Source organism: Geotrypetes seraphini, chromosome 1, assembly GCF_902459505.1.
Source record: "Geotrypetes seraphini chromosome 1, aGeoSer1.1, whole genome shotgun sequence".
Lineage (NCBI taxonomy): Eukaryota > Metazoa > Chordata > Amphibia > Gymnophiona > Dermophiidae > Geotrypetes > Geotrypetes seraphini.
This window is the reverse complement of record NC_047084.1, coordinates 56,961,293-56,984,909: the sequence shown is the minus strand read 5'-3', so window position 1 is coordinate 56,984,909 and position 23,617 is coordinate 56,961,293. Positions and strand designations below refer to the sequence as shown.

Sequence of the window (23,617 nt, the reverse complement as noted above, 5' to 3'; positions counted from 1 at the left end):
CTGGATCTCCCTGTTCCTCTGCGGGGCTTGGCGCGCTGCAGTCTTCGTTGGTGGCTCTAGATCTCCTATCTTGTTCAAAGGACGAGTCTGGATCAGCCACAGTGGACTGTGCTTCTCACGGATGCCAGTCTCCTCGGTTGAGGAGCACAGTGTCTAGGTCACTCAGCTCAGGGCACCTGGTCCACAGAGGAGGCACCTGATCGATCAATGTTTTGAAGACCAGAACCGTCCATCTTGCGCTGTTAACCTTCCGCTCCTTTCTTGACGGGCAAGTCAGTCATGGTTCTGTCGGACAATGCCACGGCGGTGGCTTATGTCAATCGTCAGGGGGGCACCAAGAACAATCAGGTGGTGCAGGAGGTGGCTCTACTAATGGTTTGGGCAGAGTCTCACCTTCAGCACATCTCGGCCTCCCACATAGCCGGAGTGGAGAATGTTCAAGCGGACTTCCTCAGTTGTCATGTGCTAGATCTCGAGAGTGGTGTCCAAACCACACGGCCTTTAAGTTGATAGTGCAGTCTTGGGGTGAGCCCCACATGGACCTGATGTCCACGAGTGTTAACGCCACATACCCTGCTTCTTCAGTCGTCACGGAGATGGTCAGGTCGAGGGCCTGGATGCTCTGGTTCAACCATGGCCAACGGAGGGGCTGTTCCCTCCGTGGCCATTAGTGGGCAGAGTTCTTCTCCACATTGTTCATCACCCAGACCTTGTGGTTCTGGTGGCTCTGGATTGGCCCTGACGTCCATGGTATGCGAATCTGGGCGGCATCTGGTGTCAGATCCTCTTCCTGTGCCTCTTTTGCCCGATCTTCTGCCTCAGGACCTCATTCCCATGTTCGATCCGGGTCCCTTTTGTCATACGGCTTGGCTTTTGAAAGGGAACGTCTAGGTAAGAAGGGGTATTCAGATAAAGTGATCTCCACCCTCTTGGAGTCCTGGAGACTTTCCACTTTTCGGGCTTATGTGCAGGTCTGGCGTATCTATGAGGACTGGTGTGGGTGCGTGGAGTGGTCCCTTTTCACGCTTCCCTGCCTAACATCTTGGAGTTCTTGTAGGATGGCCTGGACAGGGACCTGGCTTGGTCTTCTCTCTGGGTTCAGCTGGCGACCTTGTCAGCCTTTCGTGGGTTGTTATAGGATCAGCGGCTGTCTGCCCTTCCTGATGTCATTCCGCGGGCGGTAGCCAAATTGCTTAAGCCTCCTGTGCGGCCATCTGTTCCCTCTTGGGATTTGAATCTTGTCATGTCCGGGCTGGTGCGCCCCCCCCCCCCCTTTTTGAGTCTTTGGGCGCTTGCTCGTTGAAGGACCTAACTCTTAAGGCAGTCTTTTTGGTGGCTATTACTTCTGCTAGACGTGTTTCGAAGCTGTAGGCTGTCACTTGTAGGTCTCCCTTATTGGAGTTTTCTAGGGAGCAGGTAGTGTTGAGGCCTGTTCTTTCCTTTCTGCCAAAGGTAGTTTTTTCTTTTCATGTCAATCAGGCAGTGGTCCTCCCAGTGTTCAGTAGTCGGGATGGGATCTGCTGAACAGAGACAGTTGCGCAAGCTAGATGTCTGTCAGGTTCTTCACTCTTATGTGCAGAGGACCCAGGAATTCATACTAGGAATGATATCATCTCTTTGTCCTTCTTGCAGGTCCTCATAAGGAGTATGGCGCTTCCAAGGCTACCATTGTGCGTTGGATCACAGAGACTATTGCGTACTGTGGCGCAGCCGGCACCCGTGGATAAGATTGGCTCCGGCTAGCACACAAGATAGCTCACCTCCGACGTGCTTCCATAAAGCTGGAAGTCCTGCTGGTGTCCAAGTTCAATGCAGTGCAGCTCCATTCAGCTTCAAAAAAAAACGTTTTTTCTTTCAGGCTGCACAGAAAGAAAAGTCCAGCACTACTATCCTTCTTCCTTCAAATTCCCACAGCTGCTGGGAAGCAGCATAAACAATTGCTATCCTGAGCATGAAGAGCAAAACACAACTTTCAGACAAGTAACTTAATTGTCCTCCATAGGCATACCTTCAGGAAAGTAAGCAGTTTCCTGGCAATCCATGGGTTCTACTTCTGCTGTCTGGTTAGCCACAGGGTCAGTGTCAAAACCCACCATCTCTATATCAGTAGAGCAGTGAGGGTCAGGAGCCCCGTCCTGAACACCTCCTTCCTGAGCTGGCTCAGGGCAGACTGCCTGCCTTCTCCTCAGAGCAGCCTCTAATACATTGAGCCGGGCACGCCCAGTTCTCTGCGGGGGAGGAGCAGCCTGCAACTTTTGCCTACCTTTCTTAGGAGCTGCAATCAGCTTCTGCAGCTGAGAGTCAGCAGGAAAGGTGGAAGAGATCTGAGGCTGTTCCAGGATATTCTCCTCACATTCCTCTCCTCCCTGGAAATCAGCTACCTGAGACTTAAAGGGGAATATATCAGTTTCCCTATCCTTTACCTCAGGCTTGTCACATTGGTTAGCCCTTCTGATGGCTGGGCTGGTTTTAGTCAAACCCCAGCCTGGCACAAACCGAGCTCTAAGGCTAGGGGTGTGACAGTACGCATATCTTCTTCAGAAAAAGCCTGTTCCGGAATTTCTCAAGGCTCATTCTACTCGGGGTCAGGCAGCGTCTTGGGCTGAGTCTTCCTGTCTAGGGTGGGGTCCTATACTGGTCTAGAGAGGCTAAAAGAAAGTAAATTAGCAGGTAAGAACCTAACTTCTCCTTCTTTAGCAACTCTCCAGACCGGTATAGGTATCTTATTGTGACTGTTGCGCATGCAGATTTTGGTTTTTCTGCGGGTTCTAGTATTTTTCTAGGGCCAGGGAGAATTGAAGAACAGCGGCTGTGGCTTAGCTGGTGAGCTGTGGGGACATTTTCTTGCTGGGATCTCTCTCTTGCATTTTTCAACAGCATTTGGGTATATTAGCTTTTACTCCTGTTTGGAGTCTTATTTATTTATGTTTCAAGTTCTGCTTGGCTATTCAGCAGACTGATAGGAATAGGGAAAGGCACCTATTATGTACTATTCCAAAGTTTTGTTTCAGTCTCCACCTGTTGGTCATGATGAGATATATACCCGCTTGTAAGATACCTATACTGGTCTGGAGAGGCTAAAAGAAAGTAAATTAGCAGATAAGAACCTAATTTCTCCGTGACCACTATATCAGTATTTAATCAAATGTCCATCATTTTCCGAGTGTTGCTGTGTTCTCACATGGAACTGCTCTAATAGTCCATCTTCATTTTAATCTATTCAATGCTCCAGGCTCAAAAATAATTGAGATCTTCAATGCATAAATTCCATCTTGATCTCTTTCTTTTTAACAGAATTAATAACAGTCTAGCCCTGCAAAAAGCTGTGTTTCGCTGCACAGAAACAGTTTATTGGGGTTTAAAAATGAATTAAGTTGTGTCTTAAATAAAGGAGGTGAGACACTACTTATGCAAGTACACTTGTAGGCTGCTTTTGATAGATCTTGAGAAGATGTCTGGGTTGTATTAAAGTGGCTTTTAGCATTTTTGGCTAACAGAAATTTTTGGTGATAACAGATCAATGTTTTTCATCAGTCTAGAAAAATATATTGGGGGGGAGGCACTCGGTGATATTTTCTTTTACCAATTCTATTTAATATCATTTTGTGATCATTGGGTCACATTTTGAATAGCTAAGGGTGATATATATTCCATATTCAGATGAGATTCAAATTGTAATTCCTATGAGAATCAGTTAAATCAGCCTGTATTCATGAACAATACACACAGTAGCACATTTAAGACACATGGGAGGAAATATTTTTTCACCCAAGGTATATATTTAAACTCTGGAACTCATTGCCAGAGCAAATGGTATCCTCTATAATAAAACCCTAAGCACGCATGCACACTTAGGACGGTGTGTTCTCTGCTACTGTGGTCCCTGGGTCCGTGCTGAATTTGATTTTCGAACATGGAGGCAAGGAACACATCGGTGACTCCACCCTCCTGCCCTCACTCCGTCTAACTCGCTGCCCCCCCCGGAACTCTTTTATGGCCCGCGGTCTGGCCGGCTCCCTTACCCTTGCCGAAGTTATTTTTAAGTTTAAAGCCATTGCTGTGGCTCCTGCGTCGGAAGCCTCTCTGATGTCACGTCAGAGAGAAGGCTTCCAACGCAGGCGTGGATTGTGAGAGGAGCCGCGGTGGCAGCTTTAAACTCAAAAATAACTTTGGCAAGGGTAAGGGAGCCAGCCAGAAATGCTGCTGCACAGGGAAGTGGGGTGGGGGGAGGGAAATGCTGCTGCTGCTTCTGCACAAGGAAGTGGGGGAGGGGGAGGGGAGGGAAATGCTGCTGCTGCTGCTGCTGCAGCACAGGGAAGTGGGGTGGGGAGAAGGAAATGCTGCTGCTGCACATGGAAGTGGGGGGGGGGGTTGAGGGAAAGTGGCCAGGGAGCGAACTTACTTTGCTTTGGGGGGAGACAGAAGGGAGCCACAGAGAAAGACAAAGAAAGGCAGGCAGGGGGGCCACAGAGAGAGACAGAAAGACAGGCAGGCAGCGCATGAGAATGAAAGACAGCGGGCAGGGAGAGAGACAGAAAGAAAGACATACAGGGGGCAGGGAGAGAGACAGACAGCGGGAGGGAGAGAAAGAAAGAAAGAAAGAGACAGCGGGAGGAAGAGAGACATAAAGAAAGGAAGAAAGAGACAGGGGCAGGGAGAGAAAGGCAGACAGACATATATTCTAGCACCCGTTAATGGAACGGGCTTAAACACTAGTTAAAGGCATAAATGTGTGGGAAACAGACCTCTCTCGGATGAAAGGAAGCTCTGGAATGAGGGAATTTAGGATGAAATGAAAAGGGGATAGACTAAGAAGTAATCTAGGAAAATATTTCTTTATAAAAAGGGTAGAGAATACATGGAACACACTCAGTTGAGGTAGCAGAAACAAGGTCAATATCTGAATTCAGGATACCATGAGTTGAGCACAGACGATCTCTGAGAGGAAGAGACTTTAGAGATTAATTGTCAGTATAGATAGACAGACTTGATAGACTATGTGTTCTTTATCTGCTGTCATTTGCCATCCAATGAATATTCAAAGGCACTTTTCCAGTTAACAGGTGATGCTAACCAGATAAGTTCCAGCCACTGGAATATGCAGCAGCATTAACTTGATAGTGTCATTGAATATTTCCTCTGATTGCAAAAAAACAAAAAAAAATCCGTGGTACACTAACAAATTATCATTTATCAAAAAACAATTACGATCCGTTGAAAGAAAATGGCGCTGGAAAAAAACACTGGCCAATCAAGCTAGATACCTGAGTCAAAACAAAATAGAACGGGGCAAGCAATTCAAGCACAAAAACTTGAAGTGGAGTGACTAAAATGTCAATATACAAATAGGAAAGTCACTGCTTCTCAAAATTATAACTGTATTGTTCACATAATGTTAAATAGAACTCTGCTCAGAGACATGAAGGCAATTTGTTCTGCCTCACCACCCAATCATTGCAGTGTTCTAAAAACTATATATGGCTTTGCTCTCACTACTCAATGGCTAGCTGTTACAGCTATGCTAGGTATCTTCATTCAAAGTATAATATTTGAAAAAATAGTAGTTTGAAAAACTTAGCTTAGCAATGTGGCTGGTTCCGACGTGCCACGTTTCGACCCTGCGTCAGGGAACCGACAGCAATAGCAATTTGTAAGTAGGAGGTGAAGGCTCATGCAAAAACCACGATTATACTGCTAATCGCGGTTTTTGCATGAGCCTTCACCTCCTACTTACAAATTGCTATTGCTGTCGGTTCCCTGACGCAGGGTCGAAACGTGGCACGTCGGAACCAGCCACATTGCTAAGCTAAGTTTTTCAAACTACTATTTTTTCAAATATTATACTTTGAATGAAGATACCTAGCATAGCTGTAACAGCTAGCCATTGAGTAGTGAGAGCAAAGCCATATATAGTTTTTAGAACACTGCAATGATTGGGTGGTGAGGCGGAACAAATTGCCTTCATGTCTCTGAGCAGAGTTCTATTTAACATTATGTGAACAATACAGTTATAATTTTGAGAAGCAGTGACTTTCCTATTTGTATATAGATACCTGAGTCAAGCACAATACTATAAAAATAAAATTAACGAGGCAAAGAGAACATACTATGGATCACGTATTAGAACAGCACATAACTCTGCAACTTTATTCAATATCCTAAAATCTTTAACAACCTTTAAACCACGAACTACACAAGGAGTAATCAGCACCCTCTCAGCACAAGATTTGACAAACTTCTTTCTAGAAAAAATTCAAGGGATAAGACAGACATTTGTAAACAATTCAGATCCAGAAACAGATCATTTATTCATAGACCCTCATATCCCAATGTCTAGGTGTTCCTACTTTTCTTTACCATCAGTACAGTACTTAAAATCTATGTTCGCTTCATTAAACTTAAAAGGTAATAAAAAAGACTTACTTCCTCCATTTATTCTGAAAATTTTTTTAAATATATTTGGTAAATATATACATCAACTAATCTCAACTTCTCTAGTGGAAGGGATTATTCCCAATAAATGGAAAAATGCTACCATCCATCCTATACCAAAAGATGTAAAGGGGAATTTAGATGATCCTGGAAATTACCGCCCGATTGCAAAAATACCATTTATAGCTAAAATGACTGAAAAAATAGTATTCAATCAAATTTCTGAATTTTTTTTATAAAACGAGAGCACTACATCCACATCAAATGGGATTTCGACAGCACTGCTCTACTGAGCACTCTCTTATTGGATTGATCTCTTCTATCCTATATTTCTGGGATCAGCATAAATCAGTTCTCCTTATATCCTTAGACCTATCTTCAGCGTTCGATACGATTGATCATCATCTGCTCTTAAGTAGATTAGAATCCTTGGGAATTTCAGAAGTCATTTTACAATGGTTTCAATCATACTTTAACGAAAGATCTTCTATAGTAATATTTAACGGATCGTCAGCAAATTTAAAACCAACAAATTTCTGGATTCCACAAGGATCAATTCTATCTCCATTACTGTTCAATGCATTCATGGTACCTCTATTAACTCTTAGTCAGTCTTTGGGTTTTATACCCTTTGCCTATGCAGATGATGTTCAACTTCTGTATCCTGTAGACACGAGTTCAGCCGTAAATATCTCAGAAATTAACGAGAAACTATCTAAAATAGCTAGGTGGCTTCATGACAATAAATTATCCTTGAATACTTCCAAAACGGAAACCATGCTCTTTCCTTGTAGGAAGGGACAGGAATTAGAAACCAAATTAATTATGAACACAACCAACCTCAAAACAGTTACCAAGGTGAAGATTCTTGGAATCATATTAGATCAAAAGCTCAGTTATCACGAGCAAGTTAGCTCACTAGTAAGAACATGTTTCTATAGGCTTAGAATGATCAGATCTTTATCGACCTTTCTGGATGAATTAGCTTTAAATACATTAATACATTCTCTAGTAATATCAAAAATTGATTATTGCAATGCACTCTATAAAGGGGTTGCGTTAAAAGAGATACGCAGAATACAAATTATTCAAAACGCTGCTATAAAATTAATTAAGAAAAAGAAAAAAATTGATCATTTTACACCGCTTCTAATAGAAGAACATTGGCTTCCAGTAAATTATAGAATCACTTATAAAATAGCTCTACTCACACATAACACTTATAAATAAAGCTCCCATATTTTTAGAAAGATATCTAATTCCATACTCCCCCATAAAATCCTTAAGATCTTTAGATAAAGCCCTGTTAGTAGTACCTTCCTTAAAAGTTTCATACTCTAAAAGAGATATGATTTTTTCTGTTACAGCTCCACAAATTTGGAATTCACTTCCACTTAATATAAGAGAAGAAAAATCTCTTAGTAAGTTCAAAAGTCTTCTAAAGAGCTGGTTATTCAAAGACGCTTTCCAATAGATTGGTCATACTCTACAATTGATTCAGGTAGACGATTTAATAGAATAAAGTTGGTATTTGTTCCCTTACCTTTTGTGTCTTAACCCTTCCCTGGTTTTATCTTTACTCTTAACTTTTTAAAAAAAAATTGTATTTACGTTTATTGTTTTTACCCCTTCCCCCCTTACATATAATATTGTATTGGTAATGAATATTATGTCTGTTAGTTTTATAATGTTTTTTTTATAATTTTGGAACTTGTGTAATTCGCATTGGATTTGGACTATGCGAGGTAATCAAAATACTAAATAAACTTGAAACTTGAAACACACTCTGGTTGGAGCCAGATGTTATCTGGTTAGTGGTGATATTCATACTATTAACTGGATAATAAATTGCATAAAGGCCCCCATTTATCAAGCTGAGTTGGGGGGGGAAAGCTCTGCTCATAGCATTCCAATGAGCATCAAAGCTTTTACCGCAGAAGCTTGATAAAAGTAGGCTTACCATATTTGAGGTCAAAAAGAGGACGCATGGGCACACCCCCCAGTAATGCCCCTGGCCACGCCCTCAGTCACTCCTGGCCACGTCCCCAGTTCCGCCGCAGCCTACCCCTACCTTTGCCCCTCCCCTAGGTGGTTGCCTCCTGTGTGCAGTCAGGGCTGTAACAAGCTATAACTGCACCCCATGCAACTTGCCGTCCATGGCGCCCCATCCTTTCTTGCGCTGCCCCCACCCTCTTCCCTATGATATATCAGACTTTAAGTTGTGAGTTTTGTACTTTATTTAAAATTAAAAATAAAATCCTTTTATCTACTTTTCTAATCATGTTGGTCTCATTCTCTGCTTTCCTCTTAACTCTTGTACCAGGACCAGCTGGCAGCATATTCTCAAATATGGGTGCATCATCCACTGAGCCCCAGTACAGACAGCTACAAAAGTACACTGGCACTTTAGGAACTTTATAAAGTTCGCACTTACCGCACCGCACATGTGCGAGTGCCTTCCCGCCTGATGTAGGTGTGTGACTCCTCAGTTCTTAGTTTTCCGCGGAGCTAAGAAGTTGTGCTTTCAAACATTAATCGTTTTTGCCTTTGCCTTCCCGCTCGCGCATTATTTTTTCTTTTAATTTTATTCCCTTTTTTCTCTCTTTGTTTCTTTTTTTTTTTTAACTTTTCACTTTTTTCCCTATTTGTCGCCGTTCGGCAGTTTGATGAGCGGGGCCTCTTTCTCATCTCAGCCATTGAGTTCAATTTGGCTGAGGCAATGTTTCTGTTGATGTCCCGCCCGGTAACGGGTTTTAAAAAGTGTGGCCGTTGCCAAAGGGAAATTTCCATCACTGACCCTTACAACTGGTGTATACAGTGCCTGGGCCTGGAACATCACATACTGTAGAGACCTGCGCTCGTTGTTCCACTCTTCAAAAATGCACCATTAAGAGCTGCATTCTACAACAAGAGAAGTTGTTTGGTGTCAGCATGGAGGGAGCTGATGCATTGTTTGCATTGACGACGTCTGATGCACCGATATCGACTCCAGTGTTGCAGGTCATTGCTCCTTCTAGTAAGCCAGCTAAAAAGCCACCAGCTTCCCAGATGGACCCCATCATTATTGCATCGAGTCATTATGGCATCGAGTCCAATCATGCCGACCAAGCGAAGACCTCCCCTATGCGACTCACTTACAAATCGAGGGATGCATTGTTATCCGAATCATCCTTTCCGGAACGAGTCATGGCATTATTGGTACTGGCGATGGAGCCACATATACTGGTGCTTACCTTTAAATTAAAGAGAAACTCAATCCTCTCTTTTGTGTAGAGTATGGGGATATGTTCCAGCTCATTACCCCAACACCGACTCCTCAGGTACCGGCCCAGCCTGAGCGTCACACTACACAGGATGCCGGTACTGCAACTACTGCATCGAGGCATTGTCATGCCTCTCAACACCGGTCATCATCCAACCATGCATTGAAGCATCGTTCCTCCTGACACCATTCCAGTTCATCAAAGCATCCTTCATCATCTTCTCCTCGACATTCTCAATCTTCTTTACCATCTTAATCACTCTTCTTTGAACCTTTTCTAGCACCACTATATCTTTCTTGAGATAAGGAGACCAGAAATGAATGCAATACTTCAGATGAGTTCACACCATGGAGCGATACAGAGCCATTATAACATTCTTAGTCTTGTTAACCATCCCTTTTTTAATAATTCCTAGCATCCTATTTGCTTTTTTGGCTGCTGCTGCCAATTTCTTTTCTTTTTTTTTTTTTTAAATCTTTATTCATTTTCAGAAATTACAACAAGTGTACAATAATCACTCACCAATTTCTAATGCTTAGCCTCTCTATATCCTCTCTTAGCTCAAAACGATTGGCTATGCTCTCTAGATCAGTGGTCCTAAATCTTTTTGACACCAAGGACCGCTTTTAGAGAAGCAAATTTTTCCAGGGATAGGTGGGGAGGGGGGGGGAGGATTCGGGGCAGGTTCGTAGGGCAGTTTTATATATAATATACATTACATTTCTATTATTATTAAGTTATAATATCGTAATAGAAATTATACAACTTACCATAATGCAGAATCAGTGGGATCCTTGAGCTTGTTTTTCTGCAACCAGACGATCTCATCTGGGGATGATGGAAGACAGTAACACGCATGCAGAAGAACCCCGACGACCCCGCCAACCCATCTCCCTGCGCAGCACCTTTCCATCTCTCCCTCCCATCCCCCACGTGCAGCAGAACCCCAATGACACCACCAACCCATCTCCCTATGCAGCACCTTTCCATCTCTCCCTCCCATCCCCCACGTGCAGCAGAACCCCAATGACCCTCCAACCGCGAGGCTGACATACCTCCATTCTGAAAAGTAGTAGCGGCAACAATATTGAACAGGCTGCTTCAATGTCGGGGCCTTCCCTATGCTGCTGTGTCACTAATGATGTCATCAGTGACACGGCGGCAAAGGGAAGGCCTGGCAGATATTCATTTCCGTTCAGTCCATTCTCTCGCTTCCCCTCAGGTTTCCAATCTCCTTTGAACATCCAAATGCAGTGGCAGACCTAGTATATTTGACACCCAGGGCCAATCATTTTTTTAACAACCCCTCTCTATATAAAAAATAATCATAATCCATGAGTCACACAACAAGGGTGCACCTAGGAAAAGGCATCATCATAAACACTGCAGTGAGCATTAGAACATCAATACACCCATTGTAAAACTAAACAAGCCAGGTTAATACAGATCGATCTTGCACATTCAATGCTAAAAGAAAACAATGTCCGATACACCCTCACCCAGTATGGAATAATAATCAAACTAAAAATAGAAATATGTAGACAAAAGTTAAACTGAATCGCCAAGAAGCCAGACTCTGCATACAGTGAAACACCACAGAAACAGACACATGGCCCCTAATACTGTGCAAAATTTAAAGATAGGAAATGTAAATGTATAAAAAAAACAACAAACAACAATCACCACTTTACAAATTAGCAAGTAAAAATTGAAAATAAGAAAATTCCATTTATATTATTTTCTTTTACATATAGTTCATACCATTCACGTCTCAGGCCCTTTAGCTTATATTGTGATCCCTATTTGGGACAGATAGGGAATTCTATGTGCCTTAATACCACATACAAGTGGTTCTATTAATTTTCAATGTTAATATTTTCTTCTTTCTTGTTGTACCTATTTACAGTCCCCTTGTTGTACCTATGTACAGTCCCCTGCATTGTAAACTGCGCTCAACTGCATAGTACATTCCCTTGCATTGTATCTTCGCTGTGTATGTACAGTCTCTTGCATTGTAAACCGCTCTGAACTGTTTGTGATATTGCGGTATACAAAAATAAAGTTATTATTATTATTATTTTTCTGTGACCGCATTGAACCGAAAGGCAAATTTCAGTACATAAATATAGAATTATGTTATAATAAGGGGCCAAAGTTAGGACCTGATTAGAAGTCTGAATATTATCACTAATAGCACCACAAGTCAGCGCTGATTCTCACCAACCAGTATCCGGATACTGACGCTTAATATTGGGTACTTTTTTTAATATTGACCCCTATGTTTCTATGTATCACACTTTTATTGATAGGCTTTCTTTCATCCCCCCCCAAAAAAAAAAAAAAATTACCATACAATGTCTTATGCTATACTTGCTTTTTTATGGTCAGTAAATTTCTAATGGTATGTGTGAACATGAAAACATACTCACTGATATTGAGTTTGCAGCCATTAGTAAATTTAAAGACACTGGCTTCTGTTAGCGAATCTGACCCTGATTTTCAATGTCTTATCTAATCCAGGCACAGGCTTTGAATTCCTGGCTAATAGATGGCCATCAAAAGTTATTTAGGTCCCAGCTGATATTTGGACTAATGCCCAGGTTATTAGCCAAAATGTTGGGATAGCCTTTTTACTGCCCTAATTTTATCCAGACACTTACCTGGTTAGTGAAGGAAAAATTGATGCTAACTGGGCAAATACCAGCTCCACCCTGATTCTGCCTTTGGACCACTACAACACTAACTGGATAGTGCCAAGGCAGAACACATATTCATCAACAAAAGCCAGTTAATTGCTATTGAATATGTGCTCTGGAGCTGACCAGTGGGATTTAACTGGGTAGGAGTCTTTTCTTCCTGGTTAAATCGTTTTCACTCTACCTCTTAGGATATAATGGCAATCCAGCCTACATAGTTTAGTGCAAAAGCAGTTGACCTTAAACTTTTCTTTCTGATAACCAAACAGGATGTCTAGTTGCTGCGCATCTCTCTCTTGGTTGTTTATATTATGGAGAACATTAATTCTATAATGGGATCTGGGAACCAAGATTCCATTATAGAATACCAGTATAAATTGGCATCAGGTCTGGGGATGAGAGTTTGTGGCAGTCATTGGCCTGTCAAGGATCTGAGGTCACTTCAGGCACAGGGGACATTTATTTTAAATTTTATGTATGCTGCTGTTGCCAGAATTATGTCAAGTTTCTGGTTTCATAACTTGTGAAGTCTCACTATGTGATAGAAACAGAGAAAAATGAAGGCAGATAGCCATATGGCCTAACCAGTCTGCCTTACCATGCCATCCACTATCCCCTCTTCTCCTTTACAGATCCAACATACTTGTCCCAAGCTTTCTTGAATTCAGATACACTTTTGTCTCTGCTACCTCCATTGGGAGGCTGTTCGAAGCATTCACCACTTTTATTGTGAAAAAGTATTTTCTGAGGTTTTCTGTCTCACCTTTCATCCTATGCTCCCTCATTCCAGAGTTTCCTTTCAATTGAAAGAGACCTGCCTTATGTGCATTTATGTCGTGTAAGTGTCTATTATATCTCCCCTCTCCCAAATTTTCAAAGTATACATATTTATATATTTAAGTCTGTCTTCATGCGCCTTATCACATTAAGGTCTGCGTGGGGGAAGCTCACAGTGCCAAACTTGTCTCACAACTTATAAGCCAAATACAGTGTAACGTCAAAAAAGCATGTCACACTGTATAATGTTATAGGGCGCTCTCAGTGTGAACCCTCAGTGATAGGAGCACAGCTCCGACACTTCACTTCTGGGTCACGCAGAGGTCCGTTCGGGCTTTCCCTCTGCGCGGTTTTTCCGTCGGTGTGATAGTTTTGGATAAGTATTGTTTATTTTTGGATATGTTCTTCACCTTTTGGTATGGTTTTTGATTTTGTTGTGATTTTGTGCGTGCTTTTTGAGGGGGTTTGGCTGGCAGGGTTTGTGTGGGGGTCGCTCAGGTCGTTTGTGTTGAGTTTTATTTACTCACTTTGATTGTTGATTGGTTTGATTCTTGCACACACTGGGCGCTCGATGATGGTGTGTGGGTGGAGGCTTATCGCCTTGACCCAGAAGTGAAGTGTCGGAGCTGTGCTCCTATCACTGAGGGTTCACACTGAGAGCGCCCTATAACATTATACAGTGTGACATGCTTTTTTGACATGTTACACTGTATTTGGCTTATAAGTTGTGAGACAAGTTTGGCACTGTGAGCTTCCCCCACGCAGACCTTGATGTGACTTGGTTGCCTTCCTTGTTTTTTCTAGTTTAGGATTTGTTTGGCAAATTAGGAGTGTGTTGTTGTTGTTCATGCGCCTTATGACAAAGACCACCAATGAATATTTTTGCAGATTAGTACATGACACTTAGTGACTCAGTTCACTGATTGACAAATTGTTTAATGTGTTATCATAAACCTTTGAAACCTGATAAATATTAGTCCTTTTAGCTGTGCATTTTTTTTCTAGGCGCCCTATTTGGAAATCAAGAAACAGATGGATAAACAAGACCCCCTTGCCCATCCGCTGTTGCAGTGGTATGGAAAATGCCTATTGTCTTAATCTGTTTTGTTGACTATATTTTACAAATAATTTGGTAAAGGTTTTTAGCTGTATTTCTTCTATTAGAGCATCAAAAAAATATACAGTAACTAGTACATACTACTAACTCTAGAGCAGTAGTCTCAATGTCCAGTCCTTGAAGACTGCAAACCAGTTGGATTTTCAGGATATCTAGGACAACCAGTTTGTACCAATTTGTTTCAGAACGTATATAATTTGTATCCAATGTCTTGTCTTGTCCTCTCCTTTTTTTTTAACAAATTGTTATACACATTGAAATATATGATATTGCATAGATAACAAATCTTAATAAACTTGAAACTTGAACTTGAAACAACTATGTTTAAGTTAAGTTTGCATGCCCACTGCTTCCATTGTATACAAATCTTTCTTGCATATTCACTAGGAGTATCTTGAAAATCTAAGTAGTACTGTATTTTTCACTCCATAAGACACACTTTTTCCACGAAGGGGGTGTGTCTTATGGAGCGAATACACATCCGCACCCCCCCTGGCTTTCTGCTGCTGCTTGTGGCCCCCTCCCCTGCTGCTGGTGCTGCTCGCCACCCTCTTACCCGCTCCTCTGACCAAAACGAGGCTCCTGCACTCCTGGACTGCAGTGCACTCAACGTGCACACCCTACTCTGACTTAGCTGTCGACATGGCAAAGCAACTGACTCTTGCTGCCACAACTTCATGAAGGGAATGGCCGGCGGCTTACAATCGGGCACACAAGTCTTGCTCCGACAGCAATTCTCCCCTCTCCATGATCTCCCCCAAGTTCATCTCTCCCATACATCTTCTCCCCATCTCTCCCTCTCCAGTTTACCAACTCCCCCAACTCTCTCTCTCTCCAAGTCCATCTCCCCTCTAGTTCATCTCCCCCATTCATCTTCTCCCCATCTCTCCTCCAGTCCACCAACTCCCCCAAGTCCATCTCCCCTCTCCTCCCATCTACCTTTATTTTGACGTTACAACATGTTGCCGGTGGCGGTAGTTATTTAGCGATCCACTCCTGCCACCACTCCTTGCGTCTTCTCTCCACTGTGGCCCACCCTCAGTGAAAACTTCCTGTTTCCGCTTGGGTGGCCGAATGGAGAGAAGACACCCGGAGTAGCGGCAGGGTAGTGAATCACATTCGCTACCACCGCTTTTGCCTGACCGGGGAGGAGAAGAGAAATACTTCTAGCTGGGGAGGAAAGAGCCTTGCTGCTGTCAATCTGCACGCAGAGGTCCGTTCGGGCTTTCCCTCTGCCACCGGAGTCCTTGCTTCTGATGTAACTTCCGGTTTTGTAAAACCGGAAGTTACATTAGATGGAAGGACTCCAGTGGCAGAGGGAAAGCTCAAATGGGTCTCTAGCAAGGGGGCCAATGAATCGGTAAGTGCGATTATTTTCCCAAAACAAATCGATTCAAATTGATTCACCCAAAGTGAATTGGTGAATCGATTCAAATTGCAAATCAGGCAGCACTAGTGGGCATCACTGCTTCACTCTATGCCTCCTTAACCTAACTCTGGCCTGACCCTTATGCTTCTTGGGTCATACCCTCCTGGCTTCAACCCTCCCATGTCATTTCCCCCTTAGGCGGGACTAGGGGTTTTTAGGTGGCTCAGAAACTATGAAGAAGTTTTTTTAAGGGGAAGTGGCAGTGTACAGAGTTGTAAAAATTTTTACTCATTTTATTCTTCACATAATTCAGGGGTCTCAAAGTCCCTCCTTGAGGGCCGCAATCCAGTCGGGTTTTCAGGATTTCCCCAATGAATATGCATGAGATCTATGTGCATGCACTGCATTCAATGCATATTCATTGGGGAAATCCTGAAAACCCGACTGGATTTCGGCCCTCAAGGAGGGACTTTGAGATCCCTGACATAATTGGACCCCAGAAATCCTGACCAGATTTTTCAAAGAGGAATCTGATAAAACTCCTTTTATACTATATATTCATATCATCCAATGTAGACTCTAATACATTTATTTGATCATTTAAATCTACTTCATTTGTAAACAGTCCTCTAAGTATAGCAATCATATTCTCAAAAAAGCTGCTAACTCCACTGCAGAAGGTCTTGTTTATAGGGCCGCTAAATAATAAATAATACATTGACTTCATGAAATAATGTAGAGAATTAATTTGTCCAGGTTTCATCTTATCTGAAACATAGAAATAGACGGCAGATAAGGGCCACGGCCCATCTAGTCTGCCCACCCTAATGACCCTCCCCTACCTTTCTCTGTGAATAGATCCCACGTGTCTATCCCATTTGGCCTTAAAATCAGGCACGAGGAGGAAGTGACGTCATCGCCACGGATGGGAGCTTGAACTGAGAGCTCCTGTTCGGGCCGGCGAAATAACTATCATTTCGGTGTGAAAACGGCGCAAATATTTGTTCCCGGGGGCTGGTGAGGTGTGTGAAGTCGCAGCGATCACTATGGCAACGTGAAAAAAGTTGCCCGGCGACAAACCCGGCCAGCGCACGATGGAACAAGCGCTGAGCCGGGCTATATGTGGCAGCATGGGCCCTGAAATCTGCAGCGGGGAGGCGGCGAAATCGAGCGGGGCCCTAGCAGCTGTGGCAGATATGGTGGAGGACCCGGTGCCAGAGAGTTTACAGATGGACCCGCTTACTAAAGCGGATATGCAGCGATGGATCGCAGAGGTAAAATCTGAAATCTCTGCGGTGGCGGTGCAGGTGCAGGAGGCGGTACAGGAGTTGCGCACCGATCTGGTGGAGGTGGGCACGAGGGTCGAGGTGGTGGAGATGCGCATGGATAGCTGTGAAGACAGTGTAACCGGAATGCAGAGATCACTGGAGACGGTGTCTGCAGATTACCAACTTCTTCAGGATAAGGTCGAGGACCTGGAGAACCGCACCCGGCGTAACAATTTGAGGGTGCGGGGCCTGCCAGACCTGCCTGAGTTTAAGGATGTTCGTGCTACTACAATCAAGCTTATCAGATGGCTCCTGCAAGACGACACATTAGAGCCAGGAATGGAGCGGGCTCATCGTGCACTGGGACCCCGGACACTGGATCAACCGAAGGATATAGTGTTGTGTCTTCAGAGCTTTGTCCTTAAAGAGCGGATTTTCCGCAGAGCCCGGGAGATGGGCACGGTCACCTGGGAGGGCCACCGGCTGGAGTTTTATCAGGATCTAGCTGCTGGCACGCTCCAGAAACGGCGGGCGTTCAGGGAAGTGACCAAGGCTTTGCAGCGCAGCAATTTGCGCTATCGTTGGACTTATCCTTTTGGAGTTGTTATTACCATCAACGGAGTTCACACCAGAGTTACTACTGTTCGAGAGGCTCGTGGGCTGCTACAACAAGCGGGTATTGAGATCCCTGAAGAGGCTATCCCGGCGGGAGGTGTAGTGCCTGGCCAGGGTGTGCGTCCTTCTACCTCCCGCTGGCAACGAGTGGAAAATGGATCCCGAAGCGGGAGGGGTGGCCGAGGGGGTGGACCCCCTCATCGGGCCACTGCTTCGTCCTCCAGTGCCCCTCCCTGAGAGCTGACTGAATGTACTTGTCTATTTCCTGTTTCCAATGCCAGTTTCAGGCCTCGGTGGGGGGTCTTTGGACTCCACTCCGGGGGAATGGACAGTTGAATCTTTCCCCTTGGGAGAGTGTTGTGTGGGGGTTATACACTACCTGGTTTGGGAGGGGGGGAGGGGGATGTTGAAGGTTTCAGGTTGGTGTTAAATGGGGGGTAGTGTGGGGTGGGGGAGGGGGGAGTGTAAATGGTGACATGGGAGCTTGAGGGATTGGTGGGTTGGTGTATGGGGGAATCTTGTACACATCGTTTTTGATAGTTGTTGTTTGTGTGAAGGATGTGTGTAAGGGGCCACGGAGATGGTTCACTTCTTTATATGTTGGTGGGAGATCTGAGGACTCTCACTGTGGGGGAGGGGGGGTGGTGGGGAGGGATGGGGGGAGAGGGGGGGAAGGGGGGACATACTTGTTGGGGTTGGGTTTGCATGGTCATTATTTTATTTGGAATATGGGGGCGTTTAAACTGGTCTCTTATAATATTAGGGGTCTCAATTCTCCCAACAAGAGAAGGGCCTTCTATAGGGAATTGCTCCGTTTGAGGGCTGATGTTTGCTTTGTCCAGGAAACACACTTACTGCAGTCCCATGAATCTTTGGCTGGAGATCACAGGTTTCCGCAGGCCTTCTGGGCTTCCCGGGTGGGCACTTCTAAGAGGAGTGGGGTGGGAATTCTTATTCGTAAGGGGATCCGTTGTGAGGTACGTAGGGTGGTGCGGGATCCTCAGGGCAGATACATTATGTTGGAGGCTCTGATTGAGGGGGTCTTATACTCCCTGGTAAATATCTATGCCCCTAATGAGGGGCAGGGGACCTTCTTTCGTGAGTTGGTCCCTCGGATTCTCAAGTTCAAGGGGGGAGCCCTGGTTTTTGGTGGGGATTTCAATCTTACAGTGACACCTCATTTGGATAACTCAGGGAGGGCGGATCATTATGGGCGAAGGGATCGTAAACTGTTGCGGGAGGCATTGGCCAATCTGAATGTGGTGGACTGTTGGAGGTGGCTGCATCCTTCGGTTAAGGACTATACTTACTTTTCGGGAATACACTCCTCATATTCTAGAATTGATTATGTTTTTGTGGAGCGGGGACTACTTCGGAGGGTGGAGTCCGTGGGGATTGAGTCACTTACGTGGTCGGACCATGCACCGGTGTGGTTAAGATTCCAGGGGTGGGTAGAGGCTCGGGACGGAAATTTTGGCGTTTTAATGATAGTCTTTTAGATGACCCAGAGGTGGGAACACAGATCGAAGGGTGGATACAAGACTATCTTGATGTAAATGTGGAGTGTGGAGCTTCATTGGAAGCAGTTTGGGAGGGGTTAAAGGCTACCCTTAAGGGCAGATTAATAGCTCTGGCATCGGCCTGACAGCGTAAGCGGCGGGAGGAGGCAGCGGGCCTGTTAACCGAGATTGGTAGGTTGGAGAGTTTGCATAAGCGTTCTCCTTGGAATGTGACATTGCGGGAGCACTTGTTTCAGGCCCGTAGGGATCTCCAGGCTTTAGACTTGGACAGATTACATCATAACTTACAGCTCCTCCAACAGAGATATTTTGAGTTCTCTAATAAAGCTAGTCGACTGGTTGCGCACCGTCTTAGGGTGCGACAGACGCGCAACCAGATCTTGTCACTCCGAGCGGCTTCTGGGGAAGTGTTGCAGACTGAGGATGCTATCCGCGCCCGTTTTGTGGAATATTATTCACAGCTTTATACCCCGGAAGATCCAGGGCCCTCGCGGGACCAGGACGCTTACTTGCATTCAGCAGAGTTGCCCCAGATTACACAGGCTGATGGGGCGCGGTTGGACCGCCCTCTTGCATTGCTTGAGGCTTGTAGCGCGTTGCGTTCTATGAAGCTTGGTAAATCACCTGGGTTGGACGGTTTTACTGTCCGGTACTACAAACGTTTTCAAGATCTGCTACTACCTCCTTTATTGCGTTTTCTTAACTCGTTGCAAGGGAATAGTACCCTCCCTTACTTTATGCGCTTGGCGGGAGTGACGGTGTTAGCTAAGGAGGGGAAGGATCCCCTCCAATGTGCTTCCTACAGGCCGATATCCTTGCTGGGGGTTGATACTAAGATCTTCACGCGAATTTTGGCGGATCGATTGATGAGTTGGATCCCTCGGCTGATCCATCCAGATCAGTCGGGCTTTGTGGTAGGCAGACAGGTAGGTGATAATACCCGTAGGGTCTATAACTTATATGATAGGGCGAGGGGGGGGGGGCGAGAAACTGTGTTTTTATCTATCGATGCTGAGAAGGCATTCGATAGGGTTGCTTGGCCCTTTTTATTTCGGGTCCTAGAATCGGTGGGGTTGGGCCCACGCATGCGGGACTGGATTCGGGTCCTGTACAGTGGCCCTTTGAGCTGCATTAAGGTGAATGGAGGTTATTCGGAGACTTTCTCTCTGGCAAGGGGCACACGTCAGGGATGCCCGCTTTCCCCGCTCCTTTTTGCTTTGACGGTAGAACCCCTGGCGCAGCGGGTGAGGATGAATCAGGATATTAAGGGGGTTATGGTGCCGGGAGGGGACTTTAAGTTGGCCTTGTTTGCGGATGATATTCTGTTCACGGTGGAAGAGCCTGCGACCTCCCTGCCAGCTATATTGAGGGAGTTGGACATTTATGGTGGGGTGTCGGGTTTTCGGGTCAATGTTGGTAAATCAGAGCTCCTCAACATTAACTTGCCTGAGGACCGGGTGTCCCATTTCCGAGATCGATATCCGTTTCGGTGGGTTCAGCGCTCTCTGCGATATCTCGGTGTTTATTTTGGACCGCCGGGAGTGGATTTATATGACCTTAACTTTCCCCCGCTCTTTCGTCGTATTCGCCAAGATTTGCTTAACTGGAAAGATCTGTATTTCTCTTGGTTGGGCCGGGTGGCCATTGTGAAGATGATGATTTTGCCCCGTTTGTTGTTTTTATTCCAAGTATTGCCTCTTTGGGTGGGTAGAAAAACGCTAGAGGGAGTTCAAAGACAAATCTTTAATTTTATTTGGGCTGGTAGGCGGCCAAGGGTGAGTAGGAAGTCCTATGTATGGGGAGAGGGGATGGAGGGCTGGGGGTCCCAGATGTGGTGAAATATTATCAGGCTGCTCAGTTGCGCGCCCTCTTAGAATGGCAGGCGCAGACGCCGAAACTGTGGGTGGAAATTGAGCAAAATTTAAGTGATGGGGTGCCTTTGTTACATAGGCCGTGGGTACCTGGTAGGGCGCAACTGGTAGGGGGGGTATCCTCAGTAGTGACTTCCTTGAGGGTATGGAATCAGACCCGAGCTTGTTTATTGGGGAGTAGGCGACATTCCTGGTATACTCCGTTGAGACACAACCCTGACTTTCCACCGGGAGGGGATGGGGGAGTGTTTGCAGACTGGGAGGCACGGGGTTTGGTGTGTGTGGGACAGTTGTGGGACCCGGTCCAGGGAGGTGTTAGACCCTTTACAGAACTCAGGGGTAAGTTTGGGTTCGGTATACGGGATCTGTTCCCCTACTTACAGGTTTTGCATTATATTAGGACCTCGGGTCTCCTGGGTGACTTGAGGGGTGGTAAGATGCCCTTTGAGCTGCTATTGGGTCCGGTGCTTCGGAAGGGAGCTCTCTCTGCAATATATAGGTGCCTTAATGGTAGGGGGGCCTCCCTTCCCTACATGAGGGCCTGGGAAGATGATTGTGGTTCGGTTATTCCCTGGGATACTTGGGGTGACATATGGTCGGAGATCTCCTCGGCGGGGATTTCTGCTTTGCTGATTGAGAATGGTTACAAGGTTCTCTTTCGGTGGTACTATACCCCTCAAGTTGTGGCTCGTTGGCGGGGAGGTGTGAGTGTTCTGTGTTGGAGGGGCTGTGGGGAAGTGGGTACCTATTTTCATATGTGGTGGCAGTGTGGGCAGGTGTGTGGCTTCTGGACTGAGGTCTTTGATCGAGTGTCCCGGATCTTAGATGTCCAGATACCGGCCGATTGGCGACACGCCTTGTTGTTTTGGCATCAATTGGATCTGGCTGGGGGTGACTCTTTGTTTTGTAAGTTGGCATTCACTGCTGCTCGATTGGCCATTGTCTCTTTGTGGAATCAGGCGCTCTCTCCCACGTGGTCCCTGGTGGAGCAACGTTTGCTTACTTGGCAGAATCTTTATCATTTAACGGCCTTACGGCATGGTAAACTACATAGTTATGCTCATGTGTGGCGCAATTTTCGGGCTTCTGTGGGGATCTGTGGTAGGGGTGGTCAGGGGCTTTGAGTTTGTCTGGGGGTTGGAATAGATGGGCGATGCTTGGGGGGATCACATACCCATATTCCTTTTCAATTTTTGGTATCTGTTTGGAATTGATTATCTCTCAACCATATAGAGAGTTGTGGGTATTGTGCTTTGTCCCTGGGAGGTGGGAGGGGGGATGTTGGCAGTGCTTTGGGGGTATTCTAGATTGTTTTATTAATTTGAAGGACTTGCACATGTCTATGCTGTTGATTTTAATTCTATGTGCTATTTTGGAGTGTGGTATTCAGCTCTATGTATTTTTGTTTTTGCCTTTCATGTGCAATTGTTCTGTACTGTTTGGAGTGTTTAATAAAAGCTTTTCAATTTAAAAAAAAAAAAAAAAAATCAGGCACGCTGCTGGCCTCAATCACCTGTAGTGGAAGACTGTTCCAGCGATCAACCACTCTTTCAGTGAAAAAGAATTTCCTGGTGTCACCTCGCAGTTTCCCACCCCTGATTTTCCACGGATGCCCTCTTGTTGTCGTGGGACCCTTGAAAAAGAAGATATCTTCCTCCGCCTCGATGCGGCCAGTAAGATACTTGAACGTCTCGATCATGTCTCCCCTCTCTCTGCGCTCCTCGAGCGAGTATAGCTGTAATTTGTCAAGCCGTTCTTCATATAGAAGATCCTTGAGTCCCGAGACCATCCAGGTGGCCATTCTCTGCACCGACTCCAGTCTCAGCACATCCTTGCGATAATGTGGCCTCCAAAATTGCACACAGTATTCCAGGTGGGGCCTCACCATGGATCTATACAATGGCATAATGACTTCCTCCTTACGGCTGACGAAACCCCTTCGTATGCAGCCCATGATTTATCTTGCCTTGGATGAAGCCTGCTCCACTTGATTGGCAGACTTCATGTCCTCACTGACGATTACACCCAAGTCTCGTTCTGCTACCGTTTTTGCTAGGATCTCGCCATTAAGGGTATAAGACTTGCATGGATTTTGGCTGCCCAGGTGCATAATTTTGCATTTTTTGGCATTGAAGTTGAGTTGCCATGTCCTAGACCAGCGCTCCAGCAGGAGTAGGTCGTGCATCATGTTGTCGGGCATTAAATCTTCGTCTGTTGTGCATTTGCCCACTACATTACAGCATTAAATATTGGTACATGGGAAAAATGAATTCCAAATTTTCTTTACAAAATGATTTCACAAATAAGAATGGGTATTGGGTATTTTTGTTTGCTTGCTACCTCCCACAGGCTGTGGTGATCTGGAAATTCAGTGCCGGGGTTGTATTCAGTCACCAGCATTTAATTTCTGGTTTAATGTTTGCCACCTCAGACTTAGCGGGCCAAGCCATTATTCAGCAGCTAGCTGGCTAAAGCTTAATGGCCAAAGATAGACCTGCCTAAAAAGCAGGTCTGTCATGGTCATGTGCCTTAGCCAGACACTGAATATTAGCAGTGACCGACTAAACCATGCAATATAGCAGGTCACTAGGTTAGCTAGTAATCCAGATATTCAGCAGGAGAAAGCCAGTGGAGAATCATTTCCTATCCAGCTAAGTACTGCTGAATATTATTATTATTATTTTTTTTG

The 23,617-nt window shown here is 45.1% G+C and overlaps 1 protein-coding gene across 3 annotated transcripts in view; it reads left to right on the top strand.

Moving 5' to 3' along the window:
- The window catches only part of PARP8 (poly(ADP-ribose) polymerase family member 8), a 505,058-nt gene that overhangs the window by 321,594 nt on the left and 159,847 nt on the right, over positions 1-23,617 (top strand). For all 3 annotated transcript variants that reach the window (XR_004538173.1, XR_004538172.1, XM_033931570.1), the window contains exon 18: positions 14,174-14,241. Coding sequence is in view for 1 of the 3 variants with exons in the window: in XM_033931570.1 (XP_033787461.1) it covers positions 14,174-14,241 (68 nt within the window). In the remaining 2 variants the exon portion in view is untranslated. The remainder of the gene's footprint in view (positions 1-14,173; positions 14,242-23,617) is intronic.